The sequence below is a fragment of the Podarcis melisellensis genome (genome assembly GCF_964234715.1).
Source record: "Podarcis melisellensis genome assembly, chromosome: 16".
NCBI lineage: Eukaryota > Metazoa > Chordata > Lepidosauria > Squamata > Lacertidae > Podarcis > Podarcis melisellensis.
The window spans coordinates 3,840,008-3,856,248 of NC_138533.1; the positions used below are offsets into that span (position 1 = coordinate 3,840,008).

Sequence of the window (16,241 nt, forward strand, 5' to 3'; positions counted from 1 at the left end):
ACAGAGGATGAGATGGTGGGACAGTGTTCTCGAAGCTACAAACATGAGTCTGACTAAACTGCGGGAGGCAGTGAAAGACAGGAGTGCCTGGCGTGCTCTGGTCCAGGGGGTCAGGAAGAGGAGGACACGACTAAACGACTAAACGACTAAACAACAATAACAATACTTCTTCCTAATTGTATTTCAGTTCAACCACTACTTTGATAAAATACCTATTTTGTTATGTGCAAATGGCTTGAGATACCTATTAGGCCCATAAATTGCCATATAGCGTATATTCAACACACACAAAAGCGTCAGTTTGTTGTTGACAAAGGACAGCTGGACATAGAAAGGGCCCTGTTACCTTCAGTAGCTTAGGGCCTCATCAAACCTAAATCCAGCCTTGGGCCTGATCCTTTTCTCCCTTGATGATTCTGACGCCCTGCCTCAGGGGTTGGGCATCTGTTCTGTGTGCTGAAGAGCCTCCATGTTTAGAGGCAGTCTACCAGCAGAGGGTAAGGATGCGGGTGGCGCTGTGGGTTAAACCACAGAGCCTAGGACTTGCCGATCAGAAGGTCGGCGGTTCGAATCCCCATGACGGGGTGAGCTCCCGTTGCTCGGTCCTTGCTCCTGCCAACCTAGGAGTTTGAAAGCACGTCAAAGTGCAAGTAGATAAATAGGTACCGCTCCGGTGGGAAGGTAAACGGCATTTCCGTGCACTGCTCTGGTTCGCCAGAAGCAGCTTAGTCCTGCTGGCCACATGACCCGCAAGCTGTACGCCGGCTCCCACGGCCTATAGAGCAAGATGAGTGCCGCAACCCCAGAGTCAGCCACGACTGGACCTAATGGTCAGGGGTCCATTTACCTTTACCTTTACCTTTAAACAAGCTATAGCTTAGAGCCTTACTCTCTTGGGGGCCCCCAAAAAAATTAAAGAGGAAAAAAAACCTGGGTGCACATTTCCAAAATATAAGATAAAAAACCCCTACAATTATTATCTCATGTTGTAGCAATTTGTGAGTCTTTGCAAATTGTGTTTCTAAATTGTGTTTTTGCTATTGCCAAATGCCAATGTGTTTGCATGATTAAGTTTGTTATCAATAAAAAATCATTTTACGTTAGAGCTTAATAATTATTTCACTTTTAACATAAAAGGTAAAGGTAAAGGGGACCCCTGACCATTCGGTCCAGGCGTGGGGTTGTGGCGCTCATCTCGCTTTACGCAACGCAACGGGAGCTCACCCCGCCATGGGGATTCGAACCGCCGACCTTCTGATCGGCAAGTCCTAGGTTCTGTGGTTTAACCCACAGAGCCACCCGCGTCCCTATCATTATCGATATACTTCTTCTTAATTGTATTTCACTATTAATATACTTCTTCTTAATTGTAGCTCAGTTCAACAACTATTTTGATAAAATCAATATTTTGTTATGTGCAAATGGCTTGAGATACCTATTAGGTATCCGCCTGAGAAACAGTTTCTATCCAAATGCGATTTTGGTTTCAAATGCAGTGTAAGATAGTCTTTCTGTGAGTATATTGTATTCAATTATGGGGTATCAGAGTTTTTAGGGGCTAACCAGGCTGGGATAGCTGGGATAGCAGGCTTATGGGTTTTTGAATTTCTGATGTAGATTTTTTTCAATTTCGTTGTTCTGTATGGGAAGATGACAATAAAGATTATCGTATCGTAGGTCCATAAATTACCATATAGCATATATTCAACAGAAAAAACAGCGACAATTTGTTGTTGACAAAGGACAGCTGGACATAGAAAGGGCCCCATTACCTTCTGTAGCTTAGGGCCTCATCAAACCTGAATCCGGCCCTGGGCCTGATCCTTTTCTCCCTTGATGATTCTGACGCCCTGCCCCAGCGGTTGGGCATCTGTTCTGTGTGCTGAAGAGCCTCCATGTTTAGAGGCAGTCTACCAGCAGAGGGTAAGGATGCGGGTGGCTCTGTGGGTTAAACCACAGAGCCTAGGACTTGCCGATCAGATGGTTGGCGGTTCGAATCCCGACGATGGGGTGAGCTCCCGTTGCTCAGTCCCTGTTCCTGCCAACCTAGCAGTTAGAAAGCATGTCAAAGTGCAAGTAGATAAATAGGTACCACTCCAGCGGGAAGGTAAACGGTGTTTCCGTGTGCTGCTCTGGTTCGCCAGAAGCGGCTTAGTCATGCTGGCCACATGACCTGGAAGCTGTACGCCGGCTCCCTCGGCCAATAAAGTGAGATGAGCGCCGCAACCCCAGAGTCGGCCACGACTGGACCTAATGGTCAGGGGTCCCTTTACCTTTTTACCAGCAGAGGGTAGCAGCTGGTAGCATGGGGGAGGGGAGAGGACACCCACCTGTCACTATCCTCTGCCTGGCTCTGTCTAGCAGAAATGTCTCAACAACAGCTGTTCTATATTACTTTCTTTTGACCCCAAGCGCTCAGAAGAAACCTGTGCAAATCTTTCTACAATTTCTGCTTTCAGTATTTATATTTATTTATTTACTTGATTTGGGGGGGGGGATAGCCCCTGAGTATGCCCATGGCTGGTAGACTGCCACTAAACTTGGAGTCTCTTCTGCTTCGCTGTTTAGGGACAAATCCAGGCTGCCGGTTTTCTCAGTGGCTTTCGGGGGTTTCGGGCGACAGGCGTTCCTAGCCCTGCTTGGATTCGCCAGAGTTGGAACCCGGGACGTTTGGTACACCAAATAAAGTTCTCTGCTGCTGAGGTACGTGGCCCTTCTTCTTAAACAGAACAATAAGATTCCAGTCCTCATCGTTGCGAAGGAAAGGGCTGGTTGAAACAGAAGCTGCCCGACATATTAGTTTTGCTTGGTAAGTAAAACGTAAAATTGCATAGAAATCATTAAAATGATTGCCATTTATATTCTAATTTTAGTAGTAGAAGTATTTAGCATTAGCTGACATTTTCAGAAAGTAAAATTAAAATTATTTGGTTTTCCAAAAGCAGTTGATGTGCTGCTTCGATGAATGTAGACTTACCAAACTAAATGTAGGACATTCGCTAGACTTTAAAAGGCCTCTCTTATCTGAATTTTCATTTTTCACTCAGCTCACTATATTTCTTAAATGCCTGCTTGCAATAATAATATTGTTATAATTAGAGCCGATTTCCAAAATCAGCCTAACCCTTTCCATGTTGTTTTCTTGAGTAGGCCCACTGAAATTAACCAGGTCTATGAAGTTCAATGGTCCTACTCTGAGTAGAGCTTAAATTGGCTGCAACTCTTGTAAGATATATATGCATGTGGGATGTTTTGTAAATATTCATCAACAGGATAGAAGGTTGCTTACATAATATTTTTTTTAAGACCTTGAGTGGAATGCCTCTGAGCGCGTCCAGAGTGCTTCTCCCCCTAAAACACAGGAAGAAGCAATCTGAAGGCAAATATCGAAAGCATACGGAACAGGCTTCTCTTTTTGTTTTTGAAGGGATGAGATCCCCTCCCAGGGTGTCAAACGACATGGACAGGAAGCCGTTGATAAAAATAACACCTGATAAAAAAATAACATCGAATAAAAAGCAACAGAAGTTTGTACAATTACTTATATTTAGACTCACAACCGCTATGCATTACAAATCTTCAAGGCCGTTTTCTAAAAAGAGATTACTCTTCCTAAAAGGAGGCTATAAGCGACGAGATTACGTCAGCATGAAACACAACTGCTCACATAATTTACCTCTTCTCGAGTGCTCAAAAAGCATCCGCTGCTGAAAGATTCATGAAATTGAAGACAAGCTGTGAGGTTGTTCCGAGACCTGCTGAGCAATGTCTCCCAGGAGTTTTAAAAGAACACGTCGTATCCATTGCTGGCAATGCTACAGGCTCACTCAGAAGAGGTTATTAAAGCATTTCCCTGTGACGGGGAGTTCCACAGGCTCCCTGCAAATGCCGGCAAGGAGTAAGGATGGGGAAATGAGTAAATTTCAGGTTCTGTTTTTATTTGTTTCCAGTCTTCAGTCCCCCATATTTCTACATTAGTTTGGGTTTAGGAAAGAGAGGGTCATGTACACATTCTCTTTCTCCCAGTCTAGCCTGTCTCACAGGGTTGTTCTGCACCTACGATGGAGGAGGACAGCATGCAGATCATAATCTGAACTCCCTGAAGGCTGGTCGGTGCGGACTGGCTGTCCACAGTCTTTCCCAGCCCTCCCTGGAGATGGAGTGGACCTGGGACCTTCTGCATGCAGGGCAGGTGTCCTACCACTGAGCAAAATCCCTTAAGTAAAATATCAAGTTTCTAGTCCTCATAGTCCTCGTGACAGCAGTCACGAAATTAAAAGACGCCTGCTTCTTCGGAGAAAAGCAATGACAAACATAGACAGCATCTGAAAAAGCAGAGACATCACCTTGCCAACAAAGGTCCATATAGTAAAAGATATGGTTTTCCCAGGAGTGATGTATGGAAGTGAGAGCTGGACCATCAAGAAGGCTGATCGCTGAAGAATCGATGCTTTTGAATTCTGGTCTGGAGGAGACTCTTGAGAGTCCCATGGACTGCAAGAAGATCCAACCTATCCATTCTGAAGGAAATCAGCCCTGAGTGCTCACTGGAAGGACAGATCCTGAAGCTGAGGCTCCAAGACTTTGGCCACCTCATGAGAAGAGAAGATACCCTGGAGAAGACCCTGATATTGGGAAAGATGGAGGGCACAAGGAGAAGGGGAGGACGGAGGACGAGATGGTTGGACAGTGTTCTCGAAGCTACCAGCATGAGTTTGAGCAGACTGTGGGAGGCCGTGGAAGACAGGAGTGCCTGGTGTGCTCTGGTCCAGGGGGTCACGAAGAGTCGGACATGACCAAATGACTAAACAACAACAACAGTCCTCATAGTTCCGAAGAAAGTGCGGACGTGGATAGGGACATAGGAAGCTGACTTACACTGAGTCAAGCAATTGGTTCATCTCGTTTTTCCTCTGTACGTTGCTATGCGCAAGGACTGAGCTAAAACCTCCCTGTGACTTTCTCCCCAAATCATAGGCTGTTTTTGTTCAGTTTGCTCAGTAAAGTGTCATCTTTCACCCCAGACTGTGTTATTTAAGTTACTTTTCTAACACAGGAATCTTTTTTTTAAATGGTGCAGAGTTCTCTGGGAAGAAGAGTTGATTGTTAAACAGCTCTGGGAATTGTAGTTCTGGGAGAGGGGATAGAGAGAGGGGTCTTCTAACAACTCTCAGCTCTCTTGGTGAACTATAGTTCCCAGGATTCTTTGGGGGAAGCCAAAGTCTGTTAAAGTGCTATAAGAGTGCTTTAAATTTATGGTGCAGACATAACCAGGCTCCTTGCCTGAAGTGTTGGAGAGCTGTTGCCTACCAGTGTGGACAATATTGAGCTAGATGTGTAGCCTTATTAGATTTTACCAATTGGGTCTGCGTTGATCCCGGGAGGAAGGAAGGAAGTCAAATGACACCGAGGTTGATGAGAAAGAGTTTAATCTGCTCTCCGGATAGCAGAAGGCACTTGCGCGGTCAGCTCACAGCAAGTCCAAAGAAATGAGAGATACATGCAGTATATATATCCTCTAGGCACCCTCTCCCCCCTTCCCCAGGAATCCAGCCATGTCAGCTTATACACGTAGGTTGACATCACAGATGTTCCTGCTCCGATACTCTTAACCATATAAGGTTGTTCCTCTTCCTGTACTCTTGACCATAAAAGGGTGTTCCTGTTCCTGTATTCCTTATCTTGGGGTAAGAAGGTCACCAACTCTAAGAGCACTCCTGGCGCCGTTCCCGGACTAGGTCTGTGCGTCAGAGTGTGGTCAGGATGTAAGATAAGACCCAGACGTGCCATCCCCGCTCCACTTTGGAACGGACAAGGCCATTCATTAGGCGTCAAGGACTGATAAAGGAGAGAGCTTTGAGCACTTGTTTATACAGCTGGGTTTTGGCTCAAGAGCTCAAGTTAAAGCATTTTAGAAATGCTCCCTTGGAGAAGGAAAAATGCGGATTTTGGGGCCCGTTTCAGACTGTCTGCCCAGTCAGGTTTTGGGGTTTGGGAAACCCATTCCTTCAGATGGACTGATGGTCTTAGTTAAAGGCAGCTTCCTAGAGCATCACTAAAGCTATATCCCTAATAATATTTAGAGATATACACTGCCTTTGAACATGGAGGTTCTCTCATGATCAAGAACGTGGCTTTATAGCAAGTAAAAGCTTTGACCCACATAACTCAGTACTGTCAGCCCTGGCTGGCAGCATCTCTCCAGAATCTCGAGCAGGAAGTCGTTCTCAGCCCTACCTTGGGACTGAACCAAAGAACTTATGCACAAAAAGCAGATTTTTCAGCGCTCAGCTACTGCCATTTCTCCTCCTCTTCCTCCAATCTGCCTGACCCGCCCCTTCAAAAAACCTAAGGCAGCGTTCATCATCAAATCCTGCAGCGGGGAGTTCCGCAAGTGAAATCTTGCCTTGTGTGGGGAAATGCTTCAACCGACTTCCCATCATGGCCACTGGTCCCATCACCTCCTGGCAAATAGAAGGGGAAGAAATGGAGGCAGTGAGAGATTTTACTTTCTTGGGCTCCATGATCACTGCAGATAGTGACAGCAGGCACGAAATTAAAAGACGCCTGCTTCTTGGGAGAAAAGCAATGACAAACCTAGACAGCATCTTAAAAAATAGAGACATCACCTTGCCAACAAAGGTCCGTATAATTAAAGCCATGGTTTTCCCAGTAGTGATGTATGGAAGTGAGAGCTGGACCATAAAGAAGGCTGATCGCCGAAGAATGGATGCTTTTGAATTCTGGTGCTGGAGGAGACTCTTGAGAGTCCCATGGACTGCAAGAAGATCTAACCTCTCCATTCTTAAGGAAATCAGCCCTGAGTGCTCACTGGAAGGACAGATCCTGAAGCTGAGGCTCCAAGACTTTGGCCAGCTCACGAGAAGAGAAGACTCCCTGGAAAAGACCCTGATGTTGGGAAAGATGGAGGGCACAAGGAGAAGGGGATGACAGAGGACGAGATGGTGGGACAGTGTTCTCGAAGGGACCAGCATGAGTTTGACCAAACTGCGGGAGGCAGTGGAAGACAGGAGGGCCTGGCGTGCTCTGGTCCAGCGGGTCATGAAGAGGCGTACACGACGAAACGACTAAACAACAACACTTCCCATCAATTTCGCCAGGTGACCCCAAGTTCTACTATAACATAAAAGTATGATTATTATTATTTTTATCATCTGCAGGGGCCACATTTGTAAGAACTTGATTTTTCAGTGTGGCAGCACCTGTGGAACTCCCTGCCTAGTGACACCAGGCAGGCTCCTTCGCTGTGCTCTTTTTGGCACCTGCTAAAAACAAACCTATTGTTACCTTAACTTTCCAAAAGCCTTATCAATTGCTGCTGCTAATTTTTATTATTGGTAACTTTATCGTTTCATCTTTCTTTAGAAACTGCTTTGAGGTGGTGTTTGCCTTTTTAACCATCAAGCAGTGTATAATTTTTATTCAATAATTTGCAATCAGAAGAATACAATGGATATATGTACGTGTGTGTGTATGTACATGTGTGTGTGTGTATATAGTTAGCCTTGGTGAAGACTTGACGTTTTTATCCCCCCAAAAGTTTTTGATTGAGTTTCCGCTGAAATGAGGCTGCATTTTAATGTTTTAATGTTGTATTTTAATCTTGTTTTTTAAGCTGTATCTCAATCAATTGTTTTTATATCTGGTGTTAGCCGCCCTGAGCCCAGTCTTGGCTGGGGAGGGTGGGGTATAAATAACATCATCATCATCATCATCATCATCATCATCATTATTATTATTAATATTTGTATATATTCTGGTCTTTGATACAATAGATAGATACAATAGATAGATAGATAGATAGATAGATAGATAGATAGATAGATAGATATAGATAGATAGATAGATAGATAGATAGATAGATAGATATTATTATTATTATTAATGTGTGTATATATTCTGGTCTTTGATACAATAGATAGATACAATAGATAGATCAATAGATAGATAGATAGATAGATGATAGATAGCATCAAAGGCCAGAATAAAGACATGTGTCACCACCGTTTATCTTTCCTTTTCTCCACATCGTACATCGTAATTGCTAATAATGCAGCAATTATCTAATCGTTGCCGTTTTAAAAAACCACACACCCCGCTCCTGGCAAGCTCACAGAGATTGCATCCGCCATGCATATATATGGAAGGAAAATCTCCATGGCTTCAGCCTCCTTCCCCGACTGAAAATAGAAAATTCTTCTTAGAGCTGATTCACTGGGGCCGCTGCAGTCCCTGCGATGAAGGCTTAGGAGGGGCTGCATTGCAGCAAAAAAAAAAGAGGAGAGGCGTGTGCGCAACAGAGACAGACCCACACAGAGACACACACACACACAGCCAGCCAGACAAAAGCAGGAGGGGAGAAGGATCACACCATCTGCCCATCTCTCTGGACCACTAGAGACCTCTCTGTCTCTCTCCTCCGGCACAAAAAGCATCTCCTTCTTCTGTTGCATTCTGAGCCCCTTTTGGTTCTTCTCTGAGGAAGGTAAGGAGGAGTCGGAAAAGAAAGAGGGTATTTGAAATATATATTATTTGGAGGGAAATGGGGGGGGGGTGTATTTTAATTCTGGTCGGTTTCTTCCATCTTCCACTTGTCCTTTAAAATAAACAAATAAATCTCGCATTGTTATTAATCTGTTCAAAGTTAGCATCTTCCTGCATACATTTTGTCTTCTTTTTTTAAAAAGGCTCATTCAGACCTGTTAAGCCTGTCTGGAGGGGTATGTTGAGATTGGAGGGGATAAATGTAATAATAATAATAATAATAATAATAATAATAATAATAATAATAATAATAATAATTTATACCCCGCCCTCCCCAGCCAAGATCAGGCTCAGGGCGGCTAACAAGCAATAATAAAAACAAGTTGATCGAAATACAACTTAAGAAACAAGATTAAAATACAACATTAAAACACTAAAATGCAGCCTCATCACAGGGGGAGAAAGGAAAAAAGAAAGAAAGAGGGGGAGATATAGATATATAGATATAGATAGTTGTTTAAATTTGACTGATTGAAATAAATGGGCTTAAGAACGCCACCTTGATTAATTTCCATGGGTCTCCTCAGAGCAGGGCTTACATCAACTTCTTCAACCCATGTCATCGCCAGCCACCTGTTCAGTGTTAAAAACGTTTAAAAATGCTAATTTGGTCCTCTTTATTGAGACGCAACCCTTCTCTGACCACTCCCTTGTAGTATGGAGAGATACAGGTATTTTTAGAAACCCGAAGAGGCGACGGTGGTCCACAAATGAAATGGTCTTTGAAAATGAAAATTTTAAAAATCAGGTTTTTCTAAAACAAGGCTGCAATCCTAACCAAGTCCACTCAGAAGGAAGTCCCATTTAACTCAAGGGGGCTTACCCCCAGGTAAGTAGGGTGAGGATCTCAGCCCATTTGATGGCTCTCTCTCTTTCCCCACCTCCTTCCCACTTATTAAATTAAGCAGGTGGTGATTTGGGGCTCGCGGAGCCTCTTCGGTTTTGATTCCGCCAGTCATTTGGTTCCTTTCAATAAAACGATTATCCGGAAATAATGTTGGAAGGATGTGTCTGTGTACATAAAAATATCCACGCACCCACCCCCCCCCCATCTTGCAGAGGGGGCTATTTTCAAAACGCAGATGTCTGCCACATGCTTGAGATGCCACACAAAGGTCTTTCAGAGGAGCCTGCACACTCACACAGATCCCCACCCTGCTTTTAAAATTAAAAGTGATGTAATTTTTCTTGGGAGCCCAGAAAGGCATTGAAGGCAGGGATAGATATAGCACAGCAGGAACCAGGAGATGGCTCCCTTAAAGGAAAACACGGAGGTGCGTTGCAAAAAAATGCACGCTTGGGTGAAGCGTAACCTCCAGATTTCAATTCCTTTTTCTTTCTTCCTTCCTTCCTTCCTTCCTTCCTTCCTTCCTTCCTTCCTTCCTTCCTTCCTTCAAAAAGAGTAAGTTTCTAGAAGCTGAGAGATGAGGCGAAATGGACAGGCGCTGCTCTTATTTTTGTAGGGAGGCGAGGCGAGAAACTAGCCTGATCTCCCCTCTTTTGGAGTTTTATTTTTGAACCCCCGTAAAAGATATTTCGCTGCACCATGAGAGTGCAGTCTTGCTAGCCAAGGACAGCTTGTCTGAGAAAAGGAGGCAGAGAAAATTGGCAGAGAACGTGTAAAGAGGGGCAGGTTGGGGGGCAGCCCCTCCTCGGATGATGGATGGATGGATGGGGAGATGTGCTATGTGCCTGAAGAAAGGAAATCTCCAGACTGAGAGGTGGGGCAGTGAGGAGGCAAAGGAGATGTGTGCTTGGGGGTGGGAGAGAGGGAAGGTACCGCAGTTAAGACCCACCCAAGGGTGTTGCTGTTGGGTGTGGGGAGAGGAACTCACAGCTGGAGGAGGGATGGGCCCAGACCTCAGGGTCCTGTCCTCTCCCCCATGCTTTTCAACATCTATATGCAGCCGCTGGGAGAGATCCTCAGGGGGTTTGGGCTGGGTGTCCATCAAAATGCAGATGATACCCAGCTCTACCTCTCTCTCAAATCAGAACCAGTGAAGGCAGTGAAGGTCCTGTGTGAGTATCTGGAGGCGGTTGGAGGATGGATGGCAGCTAACAGGTTGAATCCTGACAAGACATGAAGTACTGTTCTTGGGGGACAGGAGGCGGGCAGGTGTGGAGGACTCCCTGGTCCTGAATGGGGCAACTGTGCCCCTGAAGGACCAGGTGTGCAGCCTGAGAGTCATTTTGGACTCACAGCTGTACATGGAGGCGCAGGTCAATTCTGTGTCCAGGGCAGCTGTCTCCCAGCTCCTTCTGGTACGCAGGATGAGACCCTCCCTGCCTGCAGACTGCCTCGCCAGAGTGGTGCATGCTCTGGTTATCTCCCGTTTGGACTACTGCAACACGCTCTACGTGGGGCTACTTTTGAAGGTGACCCGGAAACCAGTGGTGTAGCGTGGGGGTGCAGGGGGGGCCGGCTGCACCGGGCGCAACATCTGGGGGTTAGGGTTAGGGTGTGCAAATCCACGGGTTAGGGGGCGCAAATTACTTGCCTTGCCCCAGGTGCTGACAACCCACGCTACGCCACTGCCGGAAACTGCAACTAATCCAGAATGTGACTGCCAGATTTGGTGACTGGGAGCAGCCGCCGAGACCATATAACACCAGTCCTGAAAGACCTACATTGGCTCCCAGTATGTTTCCGAGCACAATTCAAAGTGTTAGGGCTGACCTTGAAAGCCCTAAACCAGACATAGGCAAACTCGACCCTCCAGCAGTTTTGGGACTGCAACTCCCATCATCCCTGACCACTGGTCCCATTAGCTAGGGATGATGGGAGTTGTAGTCCCAAAACAGCTGGAGGGCCGAGTTTGCCTATATCTGCCCTAAATGGACCAGACACTGAGGTCCAGCTCCGAGGGCCTTCTGGCGGTTCCCTCCCTGTGAGAAGTGAGGCTACAAGGAACCAGGCAGAAGGCCTTCTCGGTGGTGGCGCCCGCCCTGTAGAACACCCTCCCATCAGATATCAAGGAAATAAACAACTATCTGACTTTTGGAAGACATCTGAAGGCAGCTCTGTTTAGGGAAGTTTTTAATGTTTGATGTTTTATTATGTGGTTATATGTGTTGGAAGCTGCCAAAGAGTGTCTGTGGCAACCCAGTCAGATGGGCGTCATATAAATAAATTATTATTATTATTATTATTATTATTATTATTATTAGCGACATGCCTAGCGCTCAGTCCCCCCAAGCGTTCCCCTAACAGAAGATCCCTTCTTCCTCTTTTCTTCTCAGCGAGAAATGAGGGACACTGTCAACTCCCAGTACGACTCCTTCCTGTACTGGAAGATGCCCATCCCAGAACTGGACCTGAGAGAACTGGAACACCTGGGCTTAGCTGAGCTGGTCGCCTACAAGCCCAAGGGAGGCTATGGCAGCTTCGCGGCAGAGCGCAAGAAGCAGAACCGCAGCAGCTCCGACAGGGAAGACGACGACGAAGACACCAGCCTCCTCCAGTTCAACAGTTTCAATTTCTGGAGGGCTCCTATACCCTGTGTCGGCCCTTTAGATTTCGACCTGATCTGAGGCCTGTGCAGCTGGGCTCCTGTCCTTTAGTGTGACGAGTGAGGCGGCTAAACCTTTTGTCTCCACTCTTCCCCTTCTGACCAATTTCCCGTAGTGTTTTCCTTTTCAAATTGTACGGCGAGGCTGAATTGCAAAATTGCTTCTGTCGGTGTCTTCTGCCTGTGTCTCTCTCCTTCTCATGTTCTGTCTCTTATGTGTTTTCATGGGCAGGGAAGGGGACTATGGTTTGCAAAATTGGGACTGAATGTATTTATTGGCTAGAGGGTGAACTACACTGAGATGGCCTGAGGTGCGCCAACGTTCCTGTTTGTGGCGATGGCAGCCGGAAGCGTGCGGGGAATTAAGTGAGGCATTTCCCCACCCCCTCAATCATAAAAATGACTCTGTACAGCTGGGTGGCTTTTGAGGGGATTGAAGCTAGGATCTGGAGCAGGAGTCGGCAACTAAGCATCCTGTGAGCAAATTCCGGCCCACGAGTCTTTGGCCCGTTGAGCTGCAAGTTCCGTTTCCTTCTTCCTTTTGCCAGCAGCCACTTCCAGAAAGCGTGAAATTACACATCTTGCTTCTGAATAACTCGAGAGGGGTAATTTGTGTGTGTGGGGGGGGGGGTTGGGGGGGGTCTGCGCTGCCACTTCCGAGTTCAGTCGAGGGGGGGCGCCAAAGAAGCGCCATTTCTTGGGGGAGGGAGGGAGATGTGTAGGCCAAGATGAAAGCTCAGCTCCTGGACGTGTTTGAGATTAAACTGCAAAAGAAAAGAAGTGTCTTTAAGAGTGTTTGTGGTGGTGATTTCATAATAACCACAAGAGATTTGCGCACCTGGAGATTTATCGTGCACCGAGCGGAGGAGGTCGGCTGCCCCCCGCCTTGCCGCCCCCACAAGTACATATCAAATTACAGCTTTGTCTTTTAAGCAGCTGCTGGGGAAACAGGATTGCTGTTCAAAGTCAGGAATCAGGACGAATCTTATTTTATCAGCTGGAATGTGGGATAAGACAGGAACTGGGTAGTGGCCCTTGGAGCGGGAATGACTTTCGTCTCCATCCGTAAAACAAAAAGGGAGGGGATTTTGGCCGAGTGCAGCCACACTCCACAGCAGGAGTTAGCAACTAGCGGCCCGCAAGGGAAATCCGGCCCAGGGGGCAATGTGGTGCCAGGGCAAGAGGGAGTGAATTGGGTAAAGGCTGGCAGCAGCCAATATTATAAACACTGCTGTACCAGCCACCTCTCCACTTATCCAGAGACCAGAACAAAGATCCAGGTTTTTCAATAACATCATGTGTGGAGACTCAGGCCTAATCATGTGACCTGCAGTGGCCCATTGGCCTCAGGCGGCACATCACTAGGAGTGGCGCCAGTCCCTGCCGCTCTCATTCCCCGAGCCGGAAACCTTAAGAGAGCCAGGAGCAAACTTCTAAAGTTACAGATAGATATAGATAATTTATTACGGTCAGAGACCAGCTCATAAAACACACTTGGGGGTACAATCCCAGAAGGAAAACAATCATTGAAAACAATGTACAACAATTAATTTTAAATTTATAAATGCGATAAGCATCTAGACACTTAAAACTTTAAGATAAGCTACCGGAGAGAGATGACCCAGAGTCACCTATGGAACTGAGTTTGGGGATTTTCTTAACGAACTAGGTTCGGTTAGGGGATGGTCTGCGCCTACAGATCTGTACACAGAATCTGGCGACCATCTGGGTCGTCTTATGATCTTTGCCTAACAGGAAAAGGTCAGGAAGCCTCACCAGCAGGGGATCAATGTAAAGTTACAGTATCCTGCTTCTGTTCTGGCACGGCAGAAACAGTGGCATCAGGTTCCCGTTGGGTCTGGTAGGGTGGGAGGCCAGGAGGCCAGCAGTAGGGGGCGCCAGAGCCAATGGCAGGAATAGCCAACTCATTCCAGTTTTGTCCCCATCCTGCTCCTCCGCCCTGCTGAGTTCTCCAAGGATCAATGCTGAGACTATGGAGGAGAAGAGTCACGCGCCAGGGCGACCCCCTGAATTGGCTGTAAGTTAAGTGGGGAGGGGGTTTGAGAGGCTGAAGGTAAAGACTGTGGGTGGATGTACACACAGGAAAAAATGCATAGATGTGCGTCTTTTCTGGAGGTACGCAGGGGTACGCATACCTCTAAACATTTTGTGAATCTTTGTACTTTTGCCCATTTCCTGTATTTATTTTCCCCGATTTGAACTATAAAATGGTGGTTTTCTTGAGTCAAAATGAGAGTACCCCTAAACATTTTTTTAAGCACTGTAGATATGTCAGAAATTATAACAAAGGGAAAAAAACCTCTTTGTAAAATCGCGTAGAAAGGTTTTCTGCTCTACAGCGCCCTCTGGTGTCACAGTGTTATAACACATAAAAACCGCTTTTTCTTTACTAACTTGGCTGAGTTGGGTGCTAGAGAAAGTTTTAAGGCAGCATTACTGATGTGGCTGCACTGGACGCCGTGCTGCAGGGGGTGCCACAAAAATGCTGTGGAACGGTGGTGGGCGCTGAATTTTAGCATCACATGGGCTGCTGCCGAAATGCGAGAGCCCAACTTCTGCCCAAATGAAGCACAATGCAAAACCTTGCATGTCCACATCCCTGATCAATGTCCGTCCAGCCTCTGTGTAAATACGTTTGGTGGAGGGCAGCCGGCCACCCTCCATTTGCCCTATCGAACCAGCCTCCATTACGTGGTGAAGGATATTATCCCATGGGCAGAGTTGGGATAATTCGCTGCCAGTCTGGCCGGGTTCTGCAGAATGACTTGGGCCAGTCTTGTCGTGACAATCAGCTGGAGTGTGCGAAAAAGAGGAAAGGAGGGATTCGGGAAAAAGGAGGTGTTAGAAAATGATTGAAAGGGTGTGTGAGCGTGTAAAAAGAGAGAGGAGAGTGTGTGGCAGAAAGGGAAAGAGAGAAAAGATAAACAGAGAAAGAAAAAGAAGGAAAAGGGAGTGGCACAGAGAGAATAATAATAATAATAATAATAATAATAATAATAATAATAATGATAATAAATTCTGAAGGAAATCAGCCCTGAGTGCTCACTGGAAGGACAGATCCTGAAGCTGAAGCTCCAAGACTTTGGCCATCTCAGGAGAAGAGAAGACTCCCTGGAAAAGACCCTGATGTTGGGAAAGATGCAGGGCACAAGGAGAAGGGGACAACAGAGGATGAGATGGTGGGACAGTGTTCTTGAAGCTACCAGCATGAGTTTGACCAAACTGCGGGAGGCAGTGGAAGACAGGAGTGCCTGGCGTGCTCTGGTCCAGGGGGTCACCAAGAGTTGGGCACGACTAAACGACTAAACAACAACAATAATAAATTTTATTTATACCCCGCCCTCCCCGGCCAGAGCAGGGCTCAGGGTGGCTAACACCAATAAAATCACAGTACAAAACATAATAGGGGAAAAATGGGGGGAACCCAATTTAAAATACAGGTTAAAATGCAATTTAAAATGCAGCCTCATTGTAGCCGATAAATCAAGACCATAAGGGGAGGGAAACATAAGGGTCAGACTGAGTCCAAACCGAAGGCGAGGCGGAACAGCTCTGTCTTGCAGGCCGTGCGGAAAGATGTCAAGTCCCACAGGGCCCTAGTCTCTTGGGACAGAGTGTTCCACCAAGTCGGGGCCAGTACTGAAAAGGCCCTGGCCCTAGTTGAGACCAATCTAACCACCTTGTGACCTCCAAGGTGTTGTCATTTGTGGACCTTAACGTCCTCCGTCGGGCCGATCAGGAGAGGCGGTCCCGTAGGTACGTGGGTCCTAGGCCAATATGCAGCCCCACATGGATTTTCCTCCCCAAGGGAGAGTGGTCTTTGACACTGGGGGCTCCTGGCCTACACAAATCCTTTGACCACATCCCAGACTAGAAAAAAAACCCAGCTTCTGTTAATCCAGCCTGTGCCAAGCCAAACGAAAAGGCGGTCTGCCCGTATGTCTCACGGAGATCCGAGAGAAGAATGGGACTTTGAATACCCGAACAGTGCACTGGGGCCCAATGCATCGCGGCCTCCCAGCGCCGGACAAAAGCCTCATTCAAAAGACTGCAAGATGCCTGTTCACACCATGCAGACTTTGCTCAAAGCCAGGCTGAAGGTCTCATCAATGGCGGTGGCCGCTGGTGAGGAAAACACATGACCTA

The 16,241-nt window shown here is 46.7% G+C and overlaps 1 protein-coding gene across 2 annotated transcripts; it reads left to right on the forward strand.

Annotated features, from left to right (window-relative positions):
- The first annotated feature begins 8,228 nt into the window (after window positions 1-8,228).
- On the forward strand, window positions 8,229-12,248 carry MLLT11 (MLLT11 transcription factor 7 cofactor). 2 transcript variants are annotated; one of them, XM_081892078.1, is made up of 2 exons: window positions 8,229-8,506; window positions 11,806-12,248. In XM_081892078.1, the coding sequence occupies exon 2, from the start codon at window positions 11,812-11,814 to the stop codon at window positions 12,094-12,096; it is 285 nt and encodes a 94-aa protein (XP_081748204.1). In that variant the 5' UTR covers window positions 8,229-8,506; window positions 11,806-11,811; the 3' UTR covers window positions 12,097-12,248. The 2 variants fall into 2 exon arrangements, with proteins under 2 accessions (XP_081748204.1, XP_081748203.1); XM_081892077.1 differs by lacking the exon at window positions 8,229-8,506 and adding an exon at window positions 9,717-9,839.
- Window positions 12,249-16,241: the final 3,993 nt, after the last annotated feature.

What these genes read in the sequence shown, in the direction of transcription:
- MLLT11 (XM_081892077.1), top strand. Translation starts at nt 9,813, where the DNA reads ATGGCTCCCTTAAAGGAAAACACGGAG. An exon ending in CCTTAAAGGAAAACACGGAG is followed by an intron (nt 9,840 to 11,805) that starts GTGCGTTGCAAA and finishes TTTTCTTCTCAG; the next exon opens with CGAGAAATGAGGGACACTGT.